This window comes from Trichechus manatus, unplaced genomic scaffold (genome assembly GCF_000243295.1).
Source record: "Trichechus manatus latirostris isolate Lorelei unplaced genomic scaffold, TriManLat1.0 scaffold00007, whole genome shotgun sequence".
NCBI classification, from domain to species: domain Eukaryota; kingdom Metazoa; phylum Chordata; class Mammalia; order Sirenia; family Trichechidae; genus Trichechus; species Trichechus manatus.
The window spans coordinates 28,549,735-28,574,778 of record NW_004443943.1 but is presented as its reverse complement, the minus strand read 5'-3'; the positions used below and the strand labels follow the sequence as shown (position 1 = coordinate 28,574,778).

Below are 25,044 nucleotides of genomic sequence, written 5' to 3'. Positions count from 1 at the left end.
AACAGTTTGGCTGGTCATGTGCCCATATGGCACCAAGTGGATCAAGGGCAGTTTTCTAAAAATGTGTGGGGGGAGGGTTTAGGGGGTGAACCAGGGACCAGCCAGCATGAGCACTGTGCTTTTTGTGTGCTGGCACTGAAATCCTGAGTGCCAGTTCTGTCTGTCCTTGAAACTGCTCCAGCATGAGGTTAGTCTCTTCTTCGGCTGGCTCTCTAAACCCTGTGCATACTCTACACCATAATGGCTTGTGAATAAACCTGGTTATTTTTTATATTCATGTGTTTTCGTTTTGGTTCCGATTTTGCATAAAGAAAAGGGAATCTTCACTCCCTTTAAAGTCCGGATCCAGTCATGTTCCATGGCCAGTACAGAACTGTAAAGGAGGCAACTCTGAGTGAGGGAATAAGGAACAGTTTTAGTAGGCAGTTATGTGCTGTGTTTTCAAAAGATATTAGAGAGTAAGCAGAGACAGAGAAGAGAAGAGGTATGTGAGAGGCGAGATGTGAAAAAGAGATGAGAGCAGTTGTAGAGGATGACAGGGCCTGCTGAGGTGGCTTGTGCAGAGAAGAGCTACTGGGAGTCTTCCTTTGTTGAGAGTGGGTAGCGGAAAGGTAATAATGAGGTATTAAACAACTGTAGTCTAAGTAACCGAGGACCAAGAGAAAAAGTGGACCAAATACATGAAAATAACCTGGAGCAGCCAGTAGGTGGAGAAAGTTATAAACCAGAGTCTAGAGAAGTGTTGGTAAGAGTATACATAGTCAGCAAATCTAAGCACACCGTTTATGCATAGCTTCCCCCCCACTTAACATTTAACTCCATCTGGCACCTTTTTTGTTTAATTTTATCTTAATGGAATTGGTAGAAGGAACACTAAATGAGACACCAGGTTTTAGTCCAGCTTAGTCACTAGCTGGTTTGGGGGAGGGAAGGTTTTCTTATCTAAAAATGAGGGATTTGGATTAAATGACCTTTGTGGTCTTTTCTGGAGCCCTGGTGGCACAGTGGTTAAGAGATTGGCTGCTGACCAAAAGGTCGGCAGTTTGAATCCCCCAGCTGCTCCTTGGAAACCCTATGGGGCAGTTCTTTATCCTGTAGGGTTGCTGTGAGTTGGAATCGACTTGATGGCAATGAGCTTTTTTTTTTTTTTTAAAGGTCCTTTCTAGTTCTAAAAATTTATAGTCAACTATGTGGAAGCCTCACAGACTTAGAACTATCATCACATCAGGTCAGAAGATAGAAGAGAATGTATGTGTAGTGGTGTACAGGACACAGAACAGTTGATATAATCAATGCAAAGTCAGGGTGGTGATGAAGGAAAAAGCACTATTTCACAGGATATTTGGGACATCCTCTCTTGAACAGAAATTGTAGTCTCTGATGTCAGAAGCTTGTGAGAGCCAAGTTTAAGGTTGCTTTGTTCATTTTAGCTGCCTGGTAAACTCCCTCCATAGAATTACTACTTCCAGGTGAGAAAACACTGACTTTTTGTTTTCTCGGTCTGATGTAAATTATCAGGGGCAGAATGCAAGTCCCTCCTGGTACTGACTCTCAGAGAATTGTAGTTCTGGGCTCTTCTCAATACCTTTTGGCTCCGCCAATGTCTGTGGCAGTTGGGACACAGATTGCTTCTTGGTCTGTGCCAGAAGTGCTCTCTTCCTCCCTTCATGTTTATCACTTTGTCATCCCTGACTCTGAATCCCAGAGATCAAGACTAGCTGTAGTCCAGCAGCAGAGCAATAAATCATTGCTCCCACTTCCTTTTCTCCAGGTTTCCTGCCCCTTAATTACCATGTAGTCATTGCTGAGGCTGCATCTCTGTGCTGTGTGTGCTGGGGACAGAAAGCCCACGTTGACTGGATGTGTGCAAAAGCTGTTTTTTCTCCAGCCATCATATTTTGCAGAGTGCCACTTGTGCTACCCATCCCCTTCTCTTCTCTTTTGTGAGTTGCTAGAGTTCGATTGTCTGGTGGTTTACCATAAACAGGGCTTGTTTAAGCTTGTGATTAGGGGATGGGTAGGCAGCCATTAAATAATTCATCAAGGTGGTCTTCATTAAGGAAGGAGGCTTGTCATATTTATGTGGATTTTAGCTAGTCCCGTTTGTTCCCTGAGCTCCTAGCAGGAGCTAAACAAGTTGTGCGATTCAGAATGGGTTCCCATGAAGCTTTTTTTTCTGTTCAGTCCAACAGATCACTTTTAACAGACAGCATCAAAAAGGCCAGCTGGCTATCACTTTCTTTTCCATTATGGGACCCCAGAGAACTAAAGTTGGGGCAGGGGTGAATTGTTCTTGTGAGGATGTCTGCCTCCTTCATCCCTAGGAAGGCTTTTTTGCTATTTGAGGGGAGAGATTCAGGCTTTAGAAACAGAATGTACTTGCCACGCTCTTGTACTTTCCTTGCCTGCTGTTTCTTTTCTGTACCTGTGCTTTTAGAGGATGGAGAGTGAGGGGTGTTGTATGGCAGGCAGCAAGTGTCTTGGAGAGTCTTACTCCTACTCATCATTCCCTGCTGTTCCAAATCAAAGCTCACATCTATACTCTAAGAGTAGTAGTCTTCATGCAAACCTCAGACAGCACGGGAAAATGGTTATCATATCTACTGGTAGAGAAGCAGATATGATATAGAAAAGAAAAGGTCAAACATTTTCTTGGGTCCGTGGGAGGGGAAGATTGAAGGGGAGAAGACAGAAGAACTACAGATTGCTTGCAGCTGCTCTTTATAGTTTCCCATCAGTTTAGGAGAGCTGAGTACAGGGACATTGTTCAAGATGGGCACAGAAATAGGATTTATTTCATGGACAAATGTCCTGGGTAAAAGAGAACAAGGCACCTGATAATTTCTCTTATGCCTAAAGTTTATTTGCAGAAATGTATTTAAAGCTGTACTGTTAACCTAAGGACTTGACAGGTAGTCTCTTTACTGGTATTGCTTGGGTTTCAGCAATTTCTCGCCTCATTAAGAATTGCCAGGCAGAGAAGGGACCTTTTCGGTAAATGTTGTCACTGTCGAGAAAGAACAGATAGAGCAAGCTGCACTTTTATTTCAATAGCTAGAACAATTGGGGCTTTCTTCTCACTGTAAGCTTACCCCTACTCATAGCTGTAGTCCAGTTGTAGTTTGTCCAGTATAGCTGACACATCTAGTGACCAGTTGGAATTAGATAGATGGCCCTCTTGGCAATGATGTTTGAAACAGATACATGGCTAAAACTTGGTGACATGAGATGCTAGCAGCCTAGGGTAGGAGGGGGACCCTCATTTTGACTTGTAAATTGAGCAAATTTGATGGGGAAATCACCATGTGGGAGTAAATTTAGAACACTAAGATGTCAGTTTTATAGTCAAATTTCTGAGCTTAATTGCTATTTAAGAAGTGGCAAAAAGTAGATTTTAAAAAATCCTTCTATGGGCAGATAAGTAGACACTTGCTTGGGAATGCCAGTGCTTTCTTCAAGCATACCTACCTTACCTGCTTTTTAAAAAAAATTATTTTGTTGTTGTTGTTGACAATATACAGCAAAATATACACCAATTCAACCTTTTCTGCGTGTACAATTCGGTGACATTCATTACATTCGTCCAATTGTACAACTATTCTCACCCTCCTTTTCTGTTCCTCTCCCATTAACATAAACTCACTGCCCCCTGAGTTTCCTATCTGATCTTGCAAGTTGCTGTTGTCACTTTGATCCCATATAGATAGTTCTTAAAAGAGCACAATGCTTAAGGCAGACAGTTTTTACTAGTTAAGATAAACTATTGTTTGGTTTTAAGAAGACTTCAGGGGATATTTTTTGTTTACGTTTTAAAGATTATCTCAGGGCAATAGTTTTGGGGGTTCACTGAGCCCCCATGGCTCCAGGAAGTCTAGAGTCCATGAGAATTTGGCATTCTGTTCTGCATTTTCCCCCTTTTGATCAGGATTCTTCTATAGAATCTTTGATCAAAATGTTCAGTAATGGTAGCCAGGCACCATCCAGTTCTTCTGGTTTCCTGGCAAAGGAGGCAGTTGTTCATAGCTGCGATTAGCCACCCATTCCATATCCTCCTCCTATTTCTGATTTTCCTTCTTCCTCTCTTGGTCCAGGCAAATAGAAACCAATTGCCATGCCTTGGATGGCTGCCTTAAGCTTTTAAGACCCCAGGGACTACACAATGAACTAGGACCTTACCTGCTTTTTAAAAGTCTTTGGCATCTGACACTCATTCTAGCCCTGTCTGAATTTCTATAGAACTAGTCTGCTTTCATTTAACCTTTTTGATTGTGCTTAAATAGCTTGTTGATGTCTTTTTTTTTTTTTTTTTTTTTTAAGCCTTGATCAATTTGCTGAAGTTTCTTATGTCAAATGAGACCGTACTTTTGGCCAAACACAACATTTTTACATTAGCCCTTATGGTAAGTAATGAAAAAAATATTTCTTTGTCTGAAGCCATACCCTAAGGCAAAGGTGGGCTGGTTTGAAACAGGAACTGGTGGTCTGGGGATTAAGACACTGGGAGAACCAGGCCTATATTTTCCTCTTGGATCAGAATCTCTAGACTGGTGCTCCCCACTCTCACCTGTGTCTTTGGCAAACCTGGGACTCTTTCTCCTTTATGAGAGTGTGTTGTCGGCAGGGGAGAGTATAGATCAGATCTCTGTATGAGTAGAGAGCTTTGGTCCCAGTTAAGAGACTGTATGGTGCTATTGTAGTCTCTTTGTTGGTAAATAGCAAAGCTTCTATGAAATATCCCAGTCATATGAGTGGTTGTACCATGATTGTTCTTGATGTCCTCAGGACATTACACATGCGTGTTTATCTGGTTGATTATTTGGGATGAAAGGAGGTCATTGTGCCTTTTAGCTATCTTTTCAGGATAGTATCCAGTGGTGTCTTGGTAAATGTTCAGCAGTTGGCTCTGTGGGGGATGGGGGAGAAGCCCTGATTTGTAGCATTTTCCACAAATTTCCATGGTATAACTACTCCCACCATGGCCAATTTCAGGCTATCAGCGTGACAACGTTGAATGTAGATTTAGGAAGAGATGTGTAGTAGCACACCATTATATGGTATTCCCACCATATAGATACGAGACGTAACTTAATCTCAAGAGCATAGATAATAGTAAAAGGCAGAAAATAATTGGAAAGTGATGAATTTTGAGTATTTACTACTTTTATTTTAATATAATTTGTTTAACTGTAAGTTTATATAAGTTGATTGTTAATAATGGTTATATTTAACAGCCAGCTCACAAAATTCTTGAAAATTTAACAGTCAGCTCTTGCAAGTCAGTAAGAGCTGGCTCCAGCATACTGATTATACCTTTCTGGCCTTCATAGCCTGATGCCTGTATGTGGGGCTTTTGCTTCTTTTCTAGATTGTGAACCTATTTAATATGTTTATCACATATGGCGACACATTCCTGCCTACCCCCAGCAGCTATGATGAACTCTACTATGAGATTATCCGCATGCACCAGAGCTTTGACAACCTCTACTCCATGGGTAAGCTGTCTTTTCTTTTTACTCCACTCTCCCCTTCAACTGTCTGGTTTTTGACATGTAAGAGGAAAAAATTACAAAAGATTCTTCTCTAGTTGCTCGGTGCCCTTGCTTGGCATAGAAACACAGTAGTCTTCTTTTCTCAGGTATATGTGGGCCTCGTTGCCCTTCAGGAACTCAGATTTCATCTCAGTGGAAAGCCTGGTAACAGTCCTATAGCCCTATGTTGATGTTTGTGAAAGAGAGAGAGAATAGAGAGGTTTGTGGATTTAGTATCAGTGAGATGAAAGTGAAATAGTGGTTGGGGATTGACAGTGGCAAAAAGAGGGGCTTGGATCCCAAAGGTACCAAATCGGAAAAGAAAGCATTGTGTGATTTGAGAAGATACAGGATTTTAAGGAGTCTTAATGAACCTGTGTATTTTTAGAATAACTTACAAGAAGAAGTGGGCATTAGATAAAAATCTTTCTTGCAAACCGTTTGGTGATTGGCTTACTAAAAATTTACCCTGCTGCCATAATGAGTATAATTTACTTCTGAAAGACATCACCCATCCCCATAAGTTTGTATAAAAACCCAGATCAGTTCTACCCTTGAATGGTAAGGAAAGTTTCCTGTAGATTGAACAGAAATAAAAAGCTACTCAGTAAAACTGTTTTATTAAAAACAAAAACAAAAACAAAAAAAACGATTAGCTTTGTTTGGGTGTAATTGATATATAATAAATGGCACATGTTAAAGTACACAGTTTGAAAAGTTTTGACATGTGTATGTGCACCTGCAAATACCATCAAGATAATGAGCATATTCATCACCTCCAGAAGTTTCCTTGTGTCCCTTTAGAATCTCTCTCCCTGTACCCTTCCCTGTTCCCATCCTTGGACAACCACTGATTTGCTTCTTGTCATAATAGATTACCTTGTTTTATTCCTTTTGATGAGACTACTGGAGAAAAATCTGCATTATGCTTGGGACTTCTATATAATAAGAGAAGTAGAGGAGATTGAGAATGCATACCAGGAAAAAGAGGAGAAGAAAATAGTGGAAAAAAAGGATTGCCTTGGGAGGGAAGCTTTTAAGAGAACCACATATAGCTTGGCAGTGTAATGACTTAGGCATTGGTGTAGGGGCTTGTGTTAGTAGGATGTTTTCAACTGCAGGTATCAGAAAACTCTGACTTAAGCTGTCTTAAACAATAAGAAAATTATCTCAATTTATAAGAACTCTAAAGGAATGACAGTTCCAAAATGGTGTGATCACTTGCTCAGTAATATCTGCAAGGACCCAAATTATTTCTGTTTCTCTGCTCTCTCATACATATTACAGTGTAATGGTGTTGGCATCAGGTCAGCTCCCCTCAGGATAGCAAGTTCAAGTTATCATATCACAACACGTCCTTTTTTTTTTTTTTAAAGAACGAAGAAGTCTTCTGTGAGAGCCTCCAAATAGATTTCACATTGGCCAGATACACTCAGTGTACCCTAGTGTGGTGTGCTTCTGCCTGGCTTCACCAGGGTTTTCTGTGAATACAGAATTTTCCAAGAGTAAAGAGCTGTCCCAGAGGCTTAAAAAAAAAAAAAAACCTGTTGCCTTCAAGTCATTTCCACTGATAGCAACCAAATAGTAGAACTGCCCCACAGAGTTTCCTAGTCTGTAAATCTTTACGAAGCAGACTGCCACATCTTTCTCCCACAGAGTGGCTGATGGGTTCAGACCGCTGATTTTTTGGTCAGCAGCCGAGTGCTTAACCACTGCACCACCAGGGCTCCTTCAGAGGCTTTAGGATCCATCAATAGATGAATGAAGATGACTTTGAATGAAGAAGGGGAAGAGAGTTAGACTGAGGGAGAATTTTATAAGTCTGACATACCTATTCAACTGGGCCATGTACCCACTGTCAAATGAGATAAGCTCTTGTAACTACAGCAACAAGGTAAGAAAGGATATCTGGGAATGCCCAAACCTGCCAAGGAAATAAAATGGTAACCAGGAGAATATAAATATGAAAGTAAAAACTTCATTAACTGAAACATGACAGACAGTAGGAAACAGCATGTTTCAGTGTTCTTCATTTTGTATAAAGTGTGATCAGACTTCTGGTGGGAAAGACATTTAATTTTTCAGTCAGGTTTTTTTTAAATTTTGGTGGAAATATACACAGCAGAACCTACATCCATTCAATAGTTTCTGCATGTACAGTTCAGTGATATTGGTTACGTTCTTCATGTTGTGTCATCATTCTCACTATCTCTACCCGTATTGTTTCACCACCATTGACTTAGATTCACTACCCCCTTAACTTCTCATCTGTGCTTTAGAGTTACTGTTGTCAGTTTGATCTCATACAGATAATTCTTTAACAGAGCATAATGACCATGGTGAATATTCTTTACTAATTTAACTAAACTGTTCTTAGTTTAAAGATGACTTCAGGGGATAATTTCGATTCATGGTTTGAAGATTTTCTCAGAGCGGTAGATTTGGGGGCTTCTCCAGTCTCAGTAGGTCTTGTGAGTCTAGATTCTGTAAGAATTTGAAATTCTGTTTTACATTTTTTCTCCTTTTGATCATGATTTATCCATTGATTCCTTGATTAAATTGTTTGGTAATGGTAGCCCGGCACCATCCAGTTCTTCTGGTCTCATAGTAGAAGAGGCAGTAATAGTTCATGGAGGGAGTAAGACCTGCAGTCCAGTTCCTTCTCCAATACCTGGGTCTCCTTCTTCCTCTGCTGCTCTAGGCAAATAGAGACCAATTGTTATATCTTGGATGGACATACTTGACTTGTCTCTGATTTTAAGGGAAAAACGTCCTACTTTTCACCATTAGCTATAGGTGTTTTGTAGATGCTCTTCATCAGGTTCAAAAAAAAAAAAGGTTCCTCACATGTTTGTCAGTTTGTCGTATTGCGGTGGTTTGCGTGTTGCTGTGATGCTGAAAGATATGCCACCGGTATTCAAATACCAGCAGGGTCACCCATGGTGGACAGGTTTCATCTGAGCTTCCAGACTAAGACAGACTAGGAAGAAAGTCCTGGCAGTCTACTTCTGAAAAAAATTAGCCAGTGAAAACTTTATAAATAGCAACAAAACGTTGTCGGATATAGTGCCAGAAGATGAGCTATCAGGTTGGAAGGCCCTCAGAGTATGACTGGGGAAGAGCTGCCTCCTCAAGGTAGAGTCAGCCTTAATAACGTGGATGGAGTCAAGCTTTTGGGATCTTTATTTGCTGATGTGACAAGACTCAAAACGAGAAGAAACAGCTGCAAACACCCATTAGTAATAAGAATGTAGAATGTACAAAGTATGAGTCTAGGAAAATTGGAAAATGTCAAAAATGAAATGAAACACATGAATGTCAATATCCTAGGCATTAGTGAGCAGAAATGGACTAGTATTGGCCATTTTGAATTGGACAGTCATGTGGTCTGTTATGCCAGAAATGACAAATGGAAGAGGAATGGCGTTGCATTCATGGTCAAAAGGAACAAGATCTATCCTGAAGTACCATGCTGCCAGTGATAGGATGATATCCATATGTCTACAAGGAAGACCAGTTAATAATAACTGTTAGTCAAATTTACACACCAACCACTAAGGCCAAAGATGAAGAAATTGAAGATTTTTACCAACTTCTGCAGTCTGAAATTGATCAAACATACAATCAAGATGCACTGATAATTACTGGTGATTGGAATGTGAAAACTGGAAACGAAGAAGGATCTGTAGTTTGAAAATATGGCCTTAGTGATAGAACTAATGCTGGAGATCGCATGATGGAATTTTGTAAGACCAATGACTTACTTATTCATTGCAAATATCTTTTTTCAACAACATAAACGGCGACTATATACGTGGACCTAGCCAGATGGAATACACAGGAATCAAATTGACTACATCTGTGGAAGGAGACAATGGAGTAGCTCAATATCATCAGCCAGAACAAGGCCAGAGGCCGACTGCAGAACAGACCATCATTGCTCATATACATGTTCAAGTTGAAAGTGAAGAAAATTAGAATAAGTCCACAAGATCCAAAGTATGACCATGAGTATATCCCACCTGAATTTAGAGACCATCTCAGCGTTTCTAAAGCTGAAATAACTGAAGAAAAAAATTCAGTCCTCGAGTTGCAGTGTTGAAGGATTCTGTGGGCAAAATACTGAACAACGCAGGAAACATCAAAAGAAGATGGAAGGAATACACAGAGTCACTGTACTAAAAAGAATTTGCCAATGTTCAGTCATTTCAGGAGGCAGCATATGGTCAAAAACTAATGGTACTGAGGGAAGAAGTCCAAGCTGCACTGAAAACATTGGCAAAAAACAAGACTCTAGGAATTGACAGAATACCAACTGAGATGTTTCAGCAAATGGATGTAGCTCTGGAAGTGCTCACTTGTCTATGCCAAGAAATTTGAAAGACAGTTACCTGGCCAACTGACTGAAAGAGATCTATATTTATGCCTATTCCAAAGAAAGGTGATCCAATAAAATGCGGAAAAGTATTGAACTATCAATAATATCACATGCAAGTAAAATTTTGCTGAATATCATTCAAAAGCAGTTGCAGCAGTACATCAACAGGGAACTGCCAGAAATTCAAGCTGGATTCAGAAGAGGACGTGGAACCAGAGATATCATTGCTGATGTCAGATGGGTCTTGGCTGAAAGCAGAGAATACCAGAAAGATGTTTACCTATCTTTTATTGATTATGCAAAGGCATTAGACTGTGTGGATCATAACAAATTATGGATAACATTGTGAAGAGTGAGACTTCCAGAGCACTTAATTGTGCTCATGAGGAACGATTACATAGACCAAGAGGCAATCATTTGAAAAGAACTAGGGTATACCATGTGGTTTAAAGTCAGGAAAGGTGTGCGTCAGGGTTGTATCCTTTCACCATACTTACTCAATCTGTGTGCTGAGCAAATAATCAGAGAAGCTGGACTATATGAAGAAGAATGGGGCATCAGGATTGGAGGAAGACTCATTAACAACCTATGATATGCAGATGGCACAGCCTTGCTTGTTGAAAGTGAAGAGGACTTGAGGCACTTACTGATGAAGATCAAAGACTACAGCCTTCAGTATGGATTATACCTCAACATAAAGAAAACAAAAATCCTCACAACTGGACCATTAAGCAACATCATGATAAACGGAGAAGGCTGAAGTCAAGGATTTCATTTTACTTGGATCCACAGTCACAGTTCACGGAAGCAGCAGTCAAGAAATCAAATGACGCATTGCAGTGGGCAAATCTGCTGCAAAAGACCTCTTTAAAGTGTTAAAAAGCAAAGACGTCACTTTAAGGACTAAGGTGCGCCTGACCCAAGCCGCAATGTTTTCAGTCACCTTATATGCATGTGAAAGTTGGACAATGAATAAGGAAGACTGAAGAATTGATGCCTTTGAAGTATAGTGTTAACAAAGAATATTCAATAAATACACCAACTGCCAAACGAACAAACAAATCTGTCTTGGAAGAAGTACAGTCAGATTGCTCCTTAGAAACAAGGGAGGCAAGATGTCATCTCACATATTTTGGACATTTTATCAGGAGGAACCAGTCCTTGGAGAAGGACATCATGCTTGGTAAAGTAGAGGGTCAGCGAAAAAGAGGAAGACCCTCAACAAGATGGATTCACACAGTGGTTGCAACAATGAGCTCAAGCATAACGACTGTTAGGATGACGCAGGACTGGGCAGTGTTTCATTCTTTTGTACATAGGGTCACTATGAGTAGGAACCAACTCAACGGCACCTAACAACAACAACAATTTATCAAGCTGAGGAAATTTCTCTTTTTATTTCTAGTTTCCTGTGAGTTATTATCATTAATGGATGTCTATTATAATTAATTTTAGAGTTTTAACTTTTCACCTAGCTACTCTATCTTGCAGTTCTATGACAGGCTGGCCCTTGGGTCAAAGCCTCTAGAGAAAATAGGAAAAAATAAAACAAGGAAACTCACACCCATGTAAGTGTTTATCCAAGTTTTGACTTCCCTCTATAATCCATCTGCTTTTAATTTTCAGCACCATCAGGTAGTTGCTTTTCATATTTTTTCCAGTGTTTTAAACTGTAATCAGTGGGAGAGGCAGGTTATAGTGGCCTTACCCTGCCATGTCAAAGTGGAACCTTGTCTCCATTTTTCAAAGATATTTTTGCTGGATATAGAATTTTTCTTTCAAGACTTTCAAAATGTTACTTCACTGTTTTCTGGCTTACATAATTCCTGCCAAAAAGTCTATTGTCATTCTTTGTTTCTTTGTATATACGGTGTCTTTTTTCTCTGGATGTTTTTAGTATTTTCTTTCTATCACTGTTGTGTGCCATTGAGTCGATTCTGACTCATGGCAACCCTATAGGACAGAGTAGAACTGCCCCATAGGGTTTCCAAGACTAATCTCTGTGGAAGCCGACTGCCACATCTTTCACCCTGAGAGTGGCTGGTGGGTTCAAACCACTGACCTTGCTGTTGGCAGCCATGTGCTTAACCACTGTGGCACCAGGGCTCCTTCTTTATCACTGGTTTTTAGCAATTTGATTATCACATGTCTTGGCATGATTTTTCTTTATGTTTATGCTATTTGAGGTTCCTTGAGCTTCTTGGATCTGTGAATTTCTAGTTTTCATTAAATTTGGAAAATTTTTGGCCGATTTTTCTTCAAATACTTTTCTGTTCCCACTTCTCTGCTGTCATTTGGAATTACACACACACACACACACACACACACACACACACACACACACACACACACACACACACACACACACCCCTCTTCACAGTGTCCTGCACATCACTAAAGCTCTGTTATTTTTGTTGTTGTTCTTCTCACTGCGCTTCGTTTTGGGTAGTTTCAGCTCCTTGGTCTTCAAACTCACTTATCTTCTGTAGTGTTAAATATGCTGTTAATACCAGTTCAACTCATCCAGCATGATTTTTTTTTTTTTTAACTTCAGAAAGTTTTTCTTCCCTACAATTTCTATTTGGATTTTCTTTTTTAGTATTCCTATTTCTTTCCGCATTGTATTTATATTTTTCTCAATTTTCCTGAGTATATGGAGCATATTTATGATAGCTGTTTTAATGTCCTTGTCTGCCAATTCAACATCTCTCTTCATGTCTTAGTCTATTTCTATTAACTGATTTTTCTCCTGCATATGGGTTGTATTTTTCTGCTTCTTTGCATGCCTAGTGGTTTTTGATTGGATTTTGAAATTGTGGGTGCTGGATTTTGTTGTTTCTTTTTTTTTTTTTTTTAAATTGTGCATTAAGTGAAAGTTTACAATTCAAGTTAGTTTCTCATACAAAAATTTATACATACATTGTTACATGACCCTAGTTGCTCTCCCTGTACTGTGACAGCACACTTTTCCTTTCCACCCTGGATTTCCCATGTCCATTCAACCAGCTCCTGACCCTCTCTGCCTTCTTATCTCACCTCTGGACAGGAGCTGCCCATTTAGTCTCAAGTATCTACTTGAGCTAAGAAGCGCACTCTTCATGAGTATCATTTTTGTCCCATAGCACCATCTAAGTCTGAAGAGTTGGCCTCGGGAATGGTTTTAGTTTTGGGCTAACAGAGAGTCCGGTGGCCATATCTTCCAGGATCCCTCTGGTCTCAGTGAAACCATTAAGTCTGGTCTTTTTACTAGAATTTGAGTTCTGCACCCCACTTTTCTCCTGCTCTGTCAGGGACTCTGTGTTGTGTTCCCTGTCAGGGCAGTCATTGGTGGTAGCCAGGCACCATCTAGTTCTGGTCTCAGTTTGACGAAGTCTCTGGTTTATGTGGCCCTTTCTGTCTCTTGGGCTAATACTTCCCTTGTATCTTTGGTATTCTTCATTCTCCTTTACTCCAGGTGGGTTGGGACCAATTGATGCATCTTAGATGGGTGCTCGCTAGCTTTTAAGATCCCAGATGCCACTCACCAAAGTGAGATGCAGAACATTTTCTTAATAAACTTTGTTATGCCAATTGACCTAGGTATCCCCTGAAACCATGGTCCCCAGACCCCCGCCCCTGCTACTCTGTCCCTGGAAGTATTTAGTTGTGTTCAGGAAACTTCTTAGCTTTGGTTTAGTCCAGTTGTGCTGACCTCCCCTGTAGTGTGTGTTGTCTTTACCTTCACCTAAGATAATTCTTGTGTACTATCTAGTTAGTGAATACCCCTCTCCCTCTCTGCCCACCCTCGTAACCATCAAAGAATGTTTTCTTCTGTGTTTAAAGCTTTTCTTCAGTTCTTATAATAGTCGTCTTATACAATATTTGTCCTTTTGCCACTGACTAAATTCACTCAACATAATGTCTTCCAGATTCCCCCATGTTATAAGATGTTTCACAGATTCATCGTTGTTCTTTATCATTGCGTAGTATTCCATTGTGTGAATATACCATAATTTTATCTGTTCGTCCATTAATGGGCATCTAGATTGTTTCCATCTTTTTGGTATCGTGAATAGTGCTGCAGTGCACATGGGTGTGCATATGTCTATTTGTGTGACAGCTCTTATTTCTCTAGGGTATATGTTGTATTTCTTTAAGTAATGTTGGACTTTGTTCTGATATATTGTTATGTTATGTGGAATCTGTTTAATCCTTTCAGATTTTGCTTTCAAGAGTTGTTAGAGCAGGTCCAGAGCAACCTTTAATCCAGGTCTAATTTGGCCCCACTACTAGTGCAGTGAAGGAGCCCTGGTGGCACAGTGGTTAAGTGCTCACCTGCTAACCAGAAGGTCAATGGTTTGAACTCACCAGCCACTCTGCGGAAGAAAGGTGTAACAGTCTGCTCCATAAAGATTTACAGCCTTGGAAACCGTATGGGGCAGTTCTACGCAGCCCTATAGGTTTACTATGAGTTAGAATCGACTCGATGGCACACAACTACAACAATGATAAAGAGAAAACTTTGAAAACATCCAAGTTTACTAATGCAGTACCATCTGCAGACCCTACTTGATACCCCCTCTATTAGCAGGTCTTTCCACTCTGGCTGGTAGAAAACCAAATTATTTGATTTGTGAAGCCCTCCATTAGTTCCACAGTTTGCTCTCCTTTCCAGTTGTTTCTTGCTCCCCTTTCCAGTGGTTCTTTATCCCCAGCCTTGGGTAGTTTCCTCTCCCATATGCACAGATCAGTGTTCAGCAAAAATACTTAAATGAACACCTCTGCAGATCTCCAGTGCTCTCTGTCTGTCAAAACCTTCTCTCCGGTACTCTGCCCCATAAATTCTAGATGCTTTGGCCTGTCCAAATGCTGATCTCTGTGTCCTCAACTTGGCAAGACTGCTAGGTTCTGTTTGAGTTCCTGTTCCTTGCAGTAAACTTTTCCATGTAGTAAGCTAGGGTAATTGTAGGGCCCACCTTGTTTGTTTTCTGTTTTTTTTCAGGGATCAGAGCCCTATACTGCCTGTTGTGCAACGTCTGATAATTGTCATTTCATCTATTTTGTTCAGTTTTCTATTGTTTAAAGTAAGAGAGTAAATTCTGTCTTTGTCATTCCATCATAGCCTGAAGAGAATAAAGTATCACCGAGACATTTTTGATAAAGGTACACACTTTCCCATAGCATTAATTTATGTAGTGAAGTCCACTGAATAGGAGGGGCCTCCACAGAAGGTACCCTGAACCATAAATGGCATCATGTTTTGAACTGTTTTTTCATTAAAAAAATAAAGGTAATTACCAATATTAAAGAAAAAGCACTGGAAAAAGCATAAAAATCTTATACTCTTCCCTTTTTCATACTACCACTGTTTTCATTGTATGTTAGTCCATATATATGCATGTTTTTACATAGTTGTAATCACGGTATCTTTCCATTTTATGTTTTTTCACTTACCATATCGTAAAACAGTTTCCCACTTTTTTCTGTAATTTTCTTGTCTTTTTAAAGACGACATAGTATGTTATTTTTACATATAATTTGCTACATAAATAATTGCTTTAGTTTGAGGCTTTTAGGGCATTTAGAAACAATTGTGTGTTTGAATTTGGTTGCTTAGAAAATAGTGTAAAAGCTTATGGCATTTCCAAAGAAAATGCAGTGATAAGGTCATCTGGGTGTCTGTTCACTAAGGAACAAAGCTGACAGGATGTTACAGCGAAGTTATCCATGGATAGAGTTGAACACCTCTCTGAAAGTGTGGGAAGGGGCGAATGGGGAAAATGCATTTCAATTCTATAAATATTTAGGTTTCTGTCATCAGAGAACTTACGGTCTAGTGGAGGATCTAATGAGAAACTAGTGCACCTAAGGAGATTTCACAATTGAGTTGAAAAAGAAATGTCTGACCTGCTGAAACAATTTTGTCCATTACATGAATAAATTTGCACATATACTGGGCAAAGCCTGAGTTTAGACTGTAGAGCTCTAACTTGGAACTATACTAAGTTCCCCAGCATTAAATCTTATAAATTAGAAAAGCAGCACTCTGATAATGTTTTATTAAGGTTTCCATCTTCTCTTTCATAAGATTGCGTGAATTTATGAAAATGAGGCATTGTGAAAACAGACCCAGAGCAGCCTGATGAGTTTTCTTTTCCCCCGTCACAGCCATTGGCCCCCTCCTTCTGATAGAGCTGCTGCTGTTGCTGTTCTTGCTAGAGGAATCCTGGATCAGGAGTAAATCGTGATGGTGCTCAGATAGGAAGTGTCTATGCAAATCAGTCACACGTTTCTTAGTGTTATTTAGGGAATCTAGGTTCCATTTTACTTCTTTTGAGAAAGTCTCAAGTACGTTTGTTCATTTGTTTGGGAGGCAGTCTATTTAAATTAATTAAAGCTAATGCTTATACGGAGCCCTGGTGGTGCAGTGGTTAAGAGCTACAGCTGCCAACCAAAAGATCAGCAGTTAGAATCCACCAGCTGCTCCTTGGAAACCCTACTGGGCAATTCTACTCTGCCCTAGAGGGTCGCTATGAGTTGGAATTGACTCGACAGCAGTGAGTTTGGTTTTTGGTCACATAGCATCAGAGGTGTAGGGAGGCAGGGTTTGTTCCTGGGTGCAAGTCCAAGGGGGCCGCAGATGAGGCTGGCCATCAGTGAGGCAGGGTGGGTGATGGGGGGCAAACTTAGAGATTGCCCCTGGGTGCTTGTTACCCTCACTACACTTCTGTATAGCATTTACTATATGCTAGGCACTGATCTAAGGACTCTCTATACATTAACTCATTTAATTCTCTCGACAATTATTCCATGTAAGTATTACTATTATTATCTAATAAGTGGCAGGGGCTGGACTTGTACCCTGACAATTGGCTTCAGAGTTCATGCTCTTAGCCACTACTCTACATTAAATACAGGCTCTAAAGTTGGTTCTCTTCAGGTTCAAATCCCAGCTCAATCACTTACAACTTGTGTGAATGACCTAAATCAATTACTTGTCTCCTCTTTGTCTCAGTTTTCTCATCTGTATATTATTGTCTTAGTCATCTAGTGCTGCTTTAACAGAAATACTACAAGTGGATGGCTTTAACAAAAAGAAATTTATTCCCTCACAGTCTAGGAGGCTAGAAGTCTGAATTCAGGGTGCCACCTCTAGGGGAAGGCTTTCTCTGTCTGTCGGCTCTGGAGGAAGGTCTTTGTCATCAATTTCCCTGGTCAAGGAGCTTCTCAGCACAGGGACCCCAGGTCCAAAGGATGCAGCGCTATTCTCCTGACTCTTGTTTCTTGGTGATATGAGGTCCCCCTGTCTCTCTGCTCGCTTCTACTCTTTTATATCTCAGAAGAGAGATTGACTCTGGATACAGCCTAATCTTGTAGATTGAGTCTTGCCTCATTAACATAACTGCCTCTAATCCTGCCTCATTAAAATCATAGAGATAGGATTTACAACATATAAGAAATCATATCAGATAACAAAATGGTGTATAATCACCCAATACTGGGAATCATGGGCTAGCCAAGTTGACACACATTTTTGGGGGGAACTCAATTCAGTCCATAACAACTATATTGCGGATAACCTGACTTTATCCAGTGCCTGGCACATAGTAGATTCTCCACATGTTCAGCTATTATTAGCTATTCATTCATTAAGAAAATATATTTGCAGTGCCATGTGCTTGCTCTTGCAAGGAGCACTTGTGCTGTTTTGTCTCTTTCCTGAAATGGCACAGATACTTGCATGTGTGATTCTGAAGCTTGTAGGCTGATAGAAGATATGTTCAGTTCTTTATTTCCATCATCTCACTTTCTATGGTTGAGTTTGGAAAAGAGATAGAACTTGGCTAGAGAAGAGAAGAAGATTCCTGTTGATTCATGTTGCAGGTCACACAATTAAGTCAGAGGAACTGAAACAGGTAATCCTCTGACTGAAATTTGACTGTCCATCCTGTCTCTGGAAAGGTTACTTGTTCTGTTTGACTGAGCTTGTACCTTTAGGGGAAAGAGATATGTGGAGCAGGAGGGGACATCAACTGAGCCAGCCAGCTCCACTAAATCAGCCCTAGCCAATGATAAATTTGACAGCCAGGTTACCCCTACATCCCCACCTTAGTGTAGATTTTAAATAAGTGTAAAAACTTAACTATGGAACCCTGTTAACAAACTGAACTGAACCCATTGCCGTCGAGTTGATTCTGACTCGTAGTGACCCTACAGGACAGAGTAAAACTGCCCCACAAGGTTTCTAAGGCTGTAATCTTTTTTTTTTTAATATTAGAATATTTACTGTAAGTAATGTTTAGTATAACCATGTCCTGTGTTGTTGTTGTTAGGTGCTGTTGAGTCAGTTGCTACTCATAGCGACTCCATATACAACAGAACGAAACACTGCCCAGTCCTTTGCCATCCTCACAGTTGTTGTTACACTTGAGCCCATTGTTGCATCCACTGTGTGAATCCATCTCATTGAGGGTCTTCCTCTTTTTTGTCTAAGGCTGTAATCTTTATGGAAGTAGACTGCCATATCTTTCTCCTGTGGAGCCGCTGTTGAGTTCAAACTGCTGACCTTTCAGTTAGCATCCGAACACTTAACCACTGTGTCACCAGGGCTCCCTATCTCAGAATAGCACTATTGGAATAACCAAAGAGAGCCTGTGTCAATCTTCTGTTAAAAACATCCTCAGCCTACAGAAAACATAAGGGCTTATAGGATTCTCTCAATTATTTTCACTGGGAGTTCTTTCCTCTAACTTCTTTTCATTTTCTGTCAAACTACTCTACTCTTTCTCCTCCTTGTTTTTTTTTTTTTTCCCTGCTAACAGGGTTCCATGAGGAGCCTTGGTGGCGCAGTGGTTAAGTGTTCAGCTGCTAACCAAAAGGTTGGCAGTTCAAATCCACCAGCTGCTCCTTGGAAACCCTACGGGGCAGTTCTCCTCTGTCCTGTAGGGTCACTCTGAGTCGGAATCGACTCAATGGCAAGGGGTTTTGTTTTTTTTTAAATTCTAAGATATGTCTTCATTCTTCATATTTAGGTTTTATAACAGGGGTCTTGACAAATCTGTGTTCTTTCCTTCCTTACAGTCCTGAGGCTTTCTACCAATGCAGGCCAATGGAAAGAAGCAGCTAGCAAGGTGACCCATGCATTGGTTAATATCAGGTAAGGAATGAGAATTTATCTCTTTCAGAGTTCTCTGGCTCATCTTGAGGTTTATTGTACCCTTTAGGTGGAGTGTGTTGAACACCACTACTATTTTAAGCCCCGGTGTCTGTAGGAGTGGAAGAAATTGTCATATGTCATCCAGAAAAGCAGGAGTGCATGAGATTTTTATTTTGTCATGTTGAAATAGCTCAAAGTGCTGGTGTTCTATGAATTTTCTTACCAAGAGGTGGTCTTTTAAGGCATCTTTGTTGCCAAACTGTTTTTTGTGAATAGGCCATCTGAAAGCTTTTCTCTGACATTTCTTTCTGCTATTTTCCGTAACTTAAAAAATGACTCATGGGGATCTGGAACTTTGACATTTTGCTTTGCATGGCTGTTTCTATTTGTGGTAAACAGAGGCAAAGGGAACCTGTAGGGCTAAGTCATTTTTGCCTCCTTATGAAACAGCAAGGCAATTGCAGAGTGCTGTATGTATTGGATAAGATTGTGTCAGACATGGAGGTAGTCAGGGTCTTGAGGAAACACCACTCACAGAAATGAGCTTTTTGTAGATGGAGAGGAGAAAGTGCTTTCAGTATTATGAAATCTACATCTGACTTCCGTACGTTATTTGCTCCCTTTGTGCCGATGATTTTCTGTTTTCCTCAACAGTTATTAAATTGTTCTTGCAAACAATTGAAAAATAAACGTTGAGAAAAAGAGGCAAACTCAACAGATGCGGAACTTGATTTAGCTCCAGATGTAAGCTTTGCCAGACATTCCCAGTAATAGTAATGCACATTTACAACTTGGTATAGATTCTGATGTGTGACAGAGCTGAGATGCAGTGTTTGTTTCTGTATGTTTTTTTTTTTTTAAAGGTAAAATGTCCTGTTCTTGCAGTGATTTACTACAGTGTTAAAATATCTGGGAACAAAAGGAAAAGTGTGAAATATATGGGGAGTAGGGGAAGAGCTAAAGAGAGCATGGGGCTGAGATATGCTAACAAGATTGCATTGAAGGTTGGTCTGCCTTACCTGTCTCCAGAGACAATTTGCAGCAAAAACAGTTTTATAAATCTCACAAATAAATGCATATCTGCACCTAGCAAATACACCAGATACTGTGCTAAGGTCTTATGATAAATGTGATTTTCTGTGAGAATCAGGAATTACAAACTACTTTCCCCCAAATATCCCTTTGTGACCTAAGGGCAGTATGACAAATGTGGGTATTAGAATGAAGCACCAGATTCTGGGCCACAGTGTGAAGCACATATGGGTATAATTTATGTTGTGTTTATTTATTCATGTATTTACTTAGGCTTTTCAAGCAGCTCCTTTTCATCTGGGGCCTGTTTCCTTGATCACATTCCTTTATGCTTGCTTTATCTCCTATTTTGTTGCTTTTCCTTTCAGTGGTTTCTGGCTTGGCTGCTGTCCTTATTCTTCCCAAGGGGCATCAAACAGCTGATTTAAGCTCTTGTCCTCTCCTTTTTCTGAATAGTCCAGAAAGGACTGGGCTGATCCTTAAACAGATGCCTGTTTCTGTGACCTCTTCTTTTCTCTTTGTAAAACTCTGTCAGTCCTATACCTTAATTTTAATTCCTCAAACTTTTCTGATGAACTTACTCTAGAGAAAGTCACATCATCGTCACTGCTTCCAATAAATTAGACTTGAAGTATATGCTGAAAGTATTAAAGACCTAGTGAGTTTTCTCAAGAGATTACTGGATAGATGTGTTTGAATGCCTCTCATCACACTTAGCTCATATCAGGGAAGAATATTGGTGATGATAAACCTGCAGAGGTTTCCTTTTTTCCTTGGAAGACAGGCCTGGTGATCTGCTTCTGAAAGGTCACAGCCTTGAAAACCCTATGCAACAGTTCTACTCTGCACACGTGGGGTTTCCATGAGTTGGAATTGTCTCAACAGCACCTAACAACAACATTTATTTTCACTTACCAAGTGCCAAACTTTGTGCTGCACTTTGATTTATATTATCTTTTTTAATCATCACAACTCTGTAAAGTAGGTAGTAATGCATACTTTTTAAAAATATGCTTTTGACCAGTGAGGAAACAGAGTCTTAACAACATTGTAAATTGCAGAAGCTGCCACCATTGTTTAGAGTCAAAGCTGAGAGTTAACCACTGGTCTTCTAATTCCAAGTCCAAGGCTCTTTCCTTCATACCACAATGCTTCCTTCTGTAGAGCTGCATCAAAGGCTACCATGGAAGTAAACAGAAAACTCAGCATGATGTATTGAAAAGAAATTTGAGTAAGAGAAATCACATTTTTTAATTTTTGTCTCTACCACTTACTATGTGACGTTGAGCAAGTTACTTCTCTGTGCCTCCTTCCCTCATCTATAAAATGGGGGTGATGGTGATATCAGCCGTTTCACAGGGTGGTGGTTGTGAGGATTATATCATGTATGTTAAAGCATTTAGTAAACCATAAAATACTGGTCAAACATTAGTTTTTGTTATCTTCAGGTTTCATAATATTTCTTAAGGTTAGCGATTTTGTAGTTTGAGCCTTCCTTAGATTTTTTCCTAAGTACCCCTTCATTTTTCCCTTCTATAAAAGTTGAAATGTTATCCTTAATTTAAAAAGATATTTTGCTCTCCTTTGTAGGAGGACCTTGATGGCATTTGGGTGAGGATGGCCTAGGGAGTTTCTTTTTCTCCTCAGTGTCAGCATTCTTTTTGGCTGAGGGCAAAAAGTGGTATACCTGAGAAGTCTGCATTCTACTGGGCCAACAGTAATGAGTGCTGCCATATGATTCTTTGCTTTTCCAAGAACTTGTGTTGTGCATCCATGACACTGTTCACCTTGGTTGGTGTAGAAAACAAGAGCCTGTGTCAGAAAATCTGACCTGTGGGGTCTGCCAGGGATATGTAGCTGTTGACCACCAAGTTGATTATAAAGGATAGAGTATGGAAAGGCCTAGTATTAAAATTGTGATTGCATGCAGCATTTACTTCTGTTGTTTATAAAGATTATTTCTGTTGATCTCATGCCTGGAAAGGATATCTGAGGCACAGTGAACAAACTCTTGGCCACCTCTTCTGTAATATTGTCTTTGATAGCCATGGGAAGGGATTTGGTTGCATGTGAAATTTCCAGATCCCTTGGAGCTGGGAGGGCCTCCCAGAGTGGTTTGCTAGTTGATGATGGCTACAAGTTAAGTCTTTGGGATCTTCTGGGTTATAAGGCTTCTGATGACTGCCCTGACGTACTATCTCTCCAGCCGGTGAAAGGCAACAGAGAGGCTGCAGACCTAAGCTTAGATTGAGACAGTGAAAATTAAAAGATGTTTGGAGGCCTAAATTTGCTTAAGTGTCAGTCTCTTTGCTTTTCACTTGTCTTTCTTGGCTTAGTCATGCCAGTTCTTTAATTGTCAGTTATTTGTGTGTAAACAGTTTGCCTCTCTCTTCCTGTTTGATTCTTCAGCAAGATTCTTAAAATGCTGCTGCTTAGAAACTGGTATTTTTGTTGGAACACCTGATGTCACCAACATAGAGGGCTGTATGTTTTTTTCTCCTCTCAAGAGGATTGTTCCATTGCTTTGCCATAAGAAAAATAAAATATCATTGCCTCACCTTTAAGATTCCAGTGTAAGCATAGTTGTTGCTTCAGCCGCCTCCACAGATCTAATGGTCTGAAAAAGGAGAATACTTTGAGGGATCATATGCAGGGCCTCCACAGATCTAATGGTCTGAAAAAGGAGAATACTTTGAGGGATCATATGCAGGGCAGGAAGGAAAACATTTGGGAAGGTTTGCTTGGAGACTTCTTATGCTAAATGTTTCCTGCCATCACTTAGCTGACTACCTCAGTGAGAACCTGTACTTTAGAAAGATGTCTGCTGACTGCTAACCTAACTTGTCAAAAGAGAAAAATAAAAATGTTAGACTAAAATCCAGCCTTCATCTAACCAAACAACTTTCAAGGTAAGTAATTTGAGGCCCTTAACAAATCTCTACAAGTTAGCATCTTAATGCTTTTTTACTTGATGAGTATTTTATTAGCACCAAGTTCAAAATCCTATTCTGATTGCTCACAGAGAGAAATAATGGCTGAATCACTGCAAATAGGTTTTTCTCCTGATCCGTAATTTTCTTAAGGTAGATAAATAGTTTTAACTCTATGATTAATGATTCACATGATAAATATAACTAATGTCACTGAATTGTACATGTGAACAATGTTGAAAAGGTAAACGATTTGTTCCATATATATTTACCATACAAACACACACAAAAAGGCTTTTTAGATACGGTTAGTGACAAGCCTGGGCTTTGGAATGAGAATTTAGTGCATTTCTGTGTCTTTTAGTTGTTCACCCAGTGAGTTTGCCTACTGCCTTCCCGTTTTCTCCGTGGTCTTTCTGTTCCAACGCTGAGGTGGGGTGTTTTTTTTTTTTTTCTCTCTTCCTGCTTACATACTTATGTAGTTGTTTACCTTCATCCTAAAAAAAAAAATAGAGGGAAAGCTTTTTCTTTTTCTCTGTTTTTTTTTAAATTGTGCTTTAGATGAAGGTTTAGAGAGGAAATTAGTTTCTCATTGAACAATTAATACACATATTATTTAGTAACATTGGTCACCAGCCCTGCTATGTGTCAGCACTCTCCCTTTCTCAATTTTGGGTTCCCCATTTCCAGTTGTCCAGCCTTCCTGTCCTCTCCTGCCTTCTCGTCTCTGCCCCTCGGCTGGTGTGCCCATTTAATCTCATATATATGGTTGAGGTATGTGTATTATTGTTTGTTTTATGGGCCTGTCTAATCTTTGGCTGAAGGGGGAACCTCAGGAGTGACTTCAGTACTGAGTTAAAAGGGTGTCCAGGGGCCATACTCTCAGGGTTTCTCCAGTCTGTGTGAGACCAGTAAGTCTGGTCTTTTTTTGTGAGTTAGAATTTTGTTCTACACTTTTCTCTCACTCTGTCCAGAACCTTTTATTGTGATCCCTGTCAGAGCAGTCGGTGGTGGTAGCTGGGCACTTTCTAGTTGTGCTGGACTCAGTCTGGTGGAGGCCATGGTAGTTGTGGTCCATTAGTCCTTTGGACTAATCTTTCCCTTGTGTCTTTGGTTTTCTTCATTCGCCTCTGTGCCAGATGAGGTGGGACCAGTAGAGCATCTTAGGTGGCTGCTCACAAGCTTTTAAGACCCCGGATGCTACTCTGAGATGTAGGATGTAAAACATTTTCTTTATAAACTATGTTATGCCAACTGAGCTAGATGTCTCCCTAGACCGTGGTCCCCGGCCCTCAGCTCAGTAATTCGGTCCCTCAGGGAGTTTGGATGTGTCTAGGAAGCTTCTATGACTTTGCCTTGTTCAAGTTGTGCTGACTTCGCCAGTATTTTGTACTGTCTTACCCTTCGCCAAAATTACCATTTATCTATTGTCCTAGTTAGTGTTTTTCCCTCTCCACTCCTCCCCTCCCTTGTAACCATCAAAGATTGTTTCTTTCTGTGTGTAAACCTTTTCATGAGTTTTTATAACAGTGGTCTCATACAATATTTGTCCTTCTGTGATTGACTTATTTCACTCAGCATAATGCCCTCCAGATTCATCCGTGTTGTGAGATGTTTCGCAGATTTGTCATTGTTCTTTATCATTGTGGAGTATTCCATTGTGTGTATGTACCATAGTTTGTTTATCCGTTCATCTGTTGATGGGCACTTAGATTGTTTCCATCTTTTTGTTATTGTGAGTAATGCTGTAATGAACCTGGGTGTGCATGTATCTATTCGTGTGACAGCTCTTATTTCTGTAGGATATATTCCTGGGGGTGGAATTGCTGGATCATATGGTATTTCTATTTCTAGCTTTTTGAGGAAGTACCATATCGTTTTCCAAAATGGTTGTACTATTTTGCATTCCCACGAGCAGTGCATAAGAGTTCCAGTCTCCCCTCAGCCTTTCCAACATTTTGTTATTTTCTGTTTTTTTGATTCGTGCCAATAATGTCGGGGTGAGATGGTATCTCATTGTAGTTTTGATTTGCATTTCTC

General features: G+C 40.1%; 1 protein-coding gene across 7 annotated transcripts in view; it reads left to right on the top strand.

Annotated features, from left to right (window-relative positions):
- Positions 1 to 25,044, top strand: part of ARMH3 (armadillo like helical domain containing 3) — a 207,615-nt gene that overhangs the window by 84,012 nt on the left and 98,559 nt on the right. For all 7 annotated transcript variants that reach the window (XR_002825655.1, XM_004370069.2, XM_023740974.1 and 4 more), the window contains 3 exons: positions 4,318 to 4,400; positions 5,366 to 5,492; positions 18,967 to 19,042. Coding sequence is in view for 6 of the 7 variants with exons in the window: in XM_004370069.2 (XP_004370126.1) it covers positions 4,318 to 4,400; positions 5,366 to 5,492; positions 18,967 to 19,042 (286 nt within the window). In the remaining variant the exon portion in view is untranslated. The remainder of the gene's footprint in view (positions 1 to 4,317; positions 4,401 to 5,365; positions 5,493 to 18,966; positions 19,043 to 25,044) is intronic.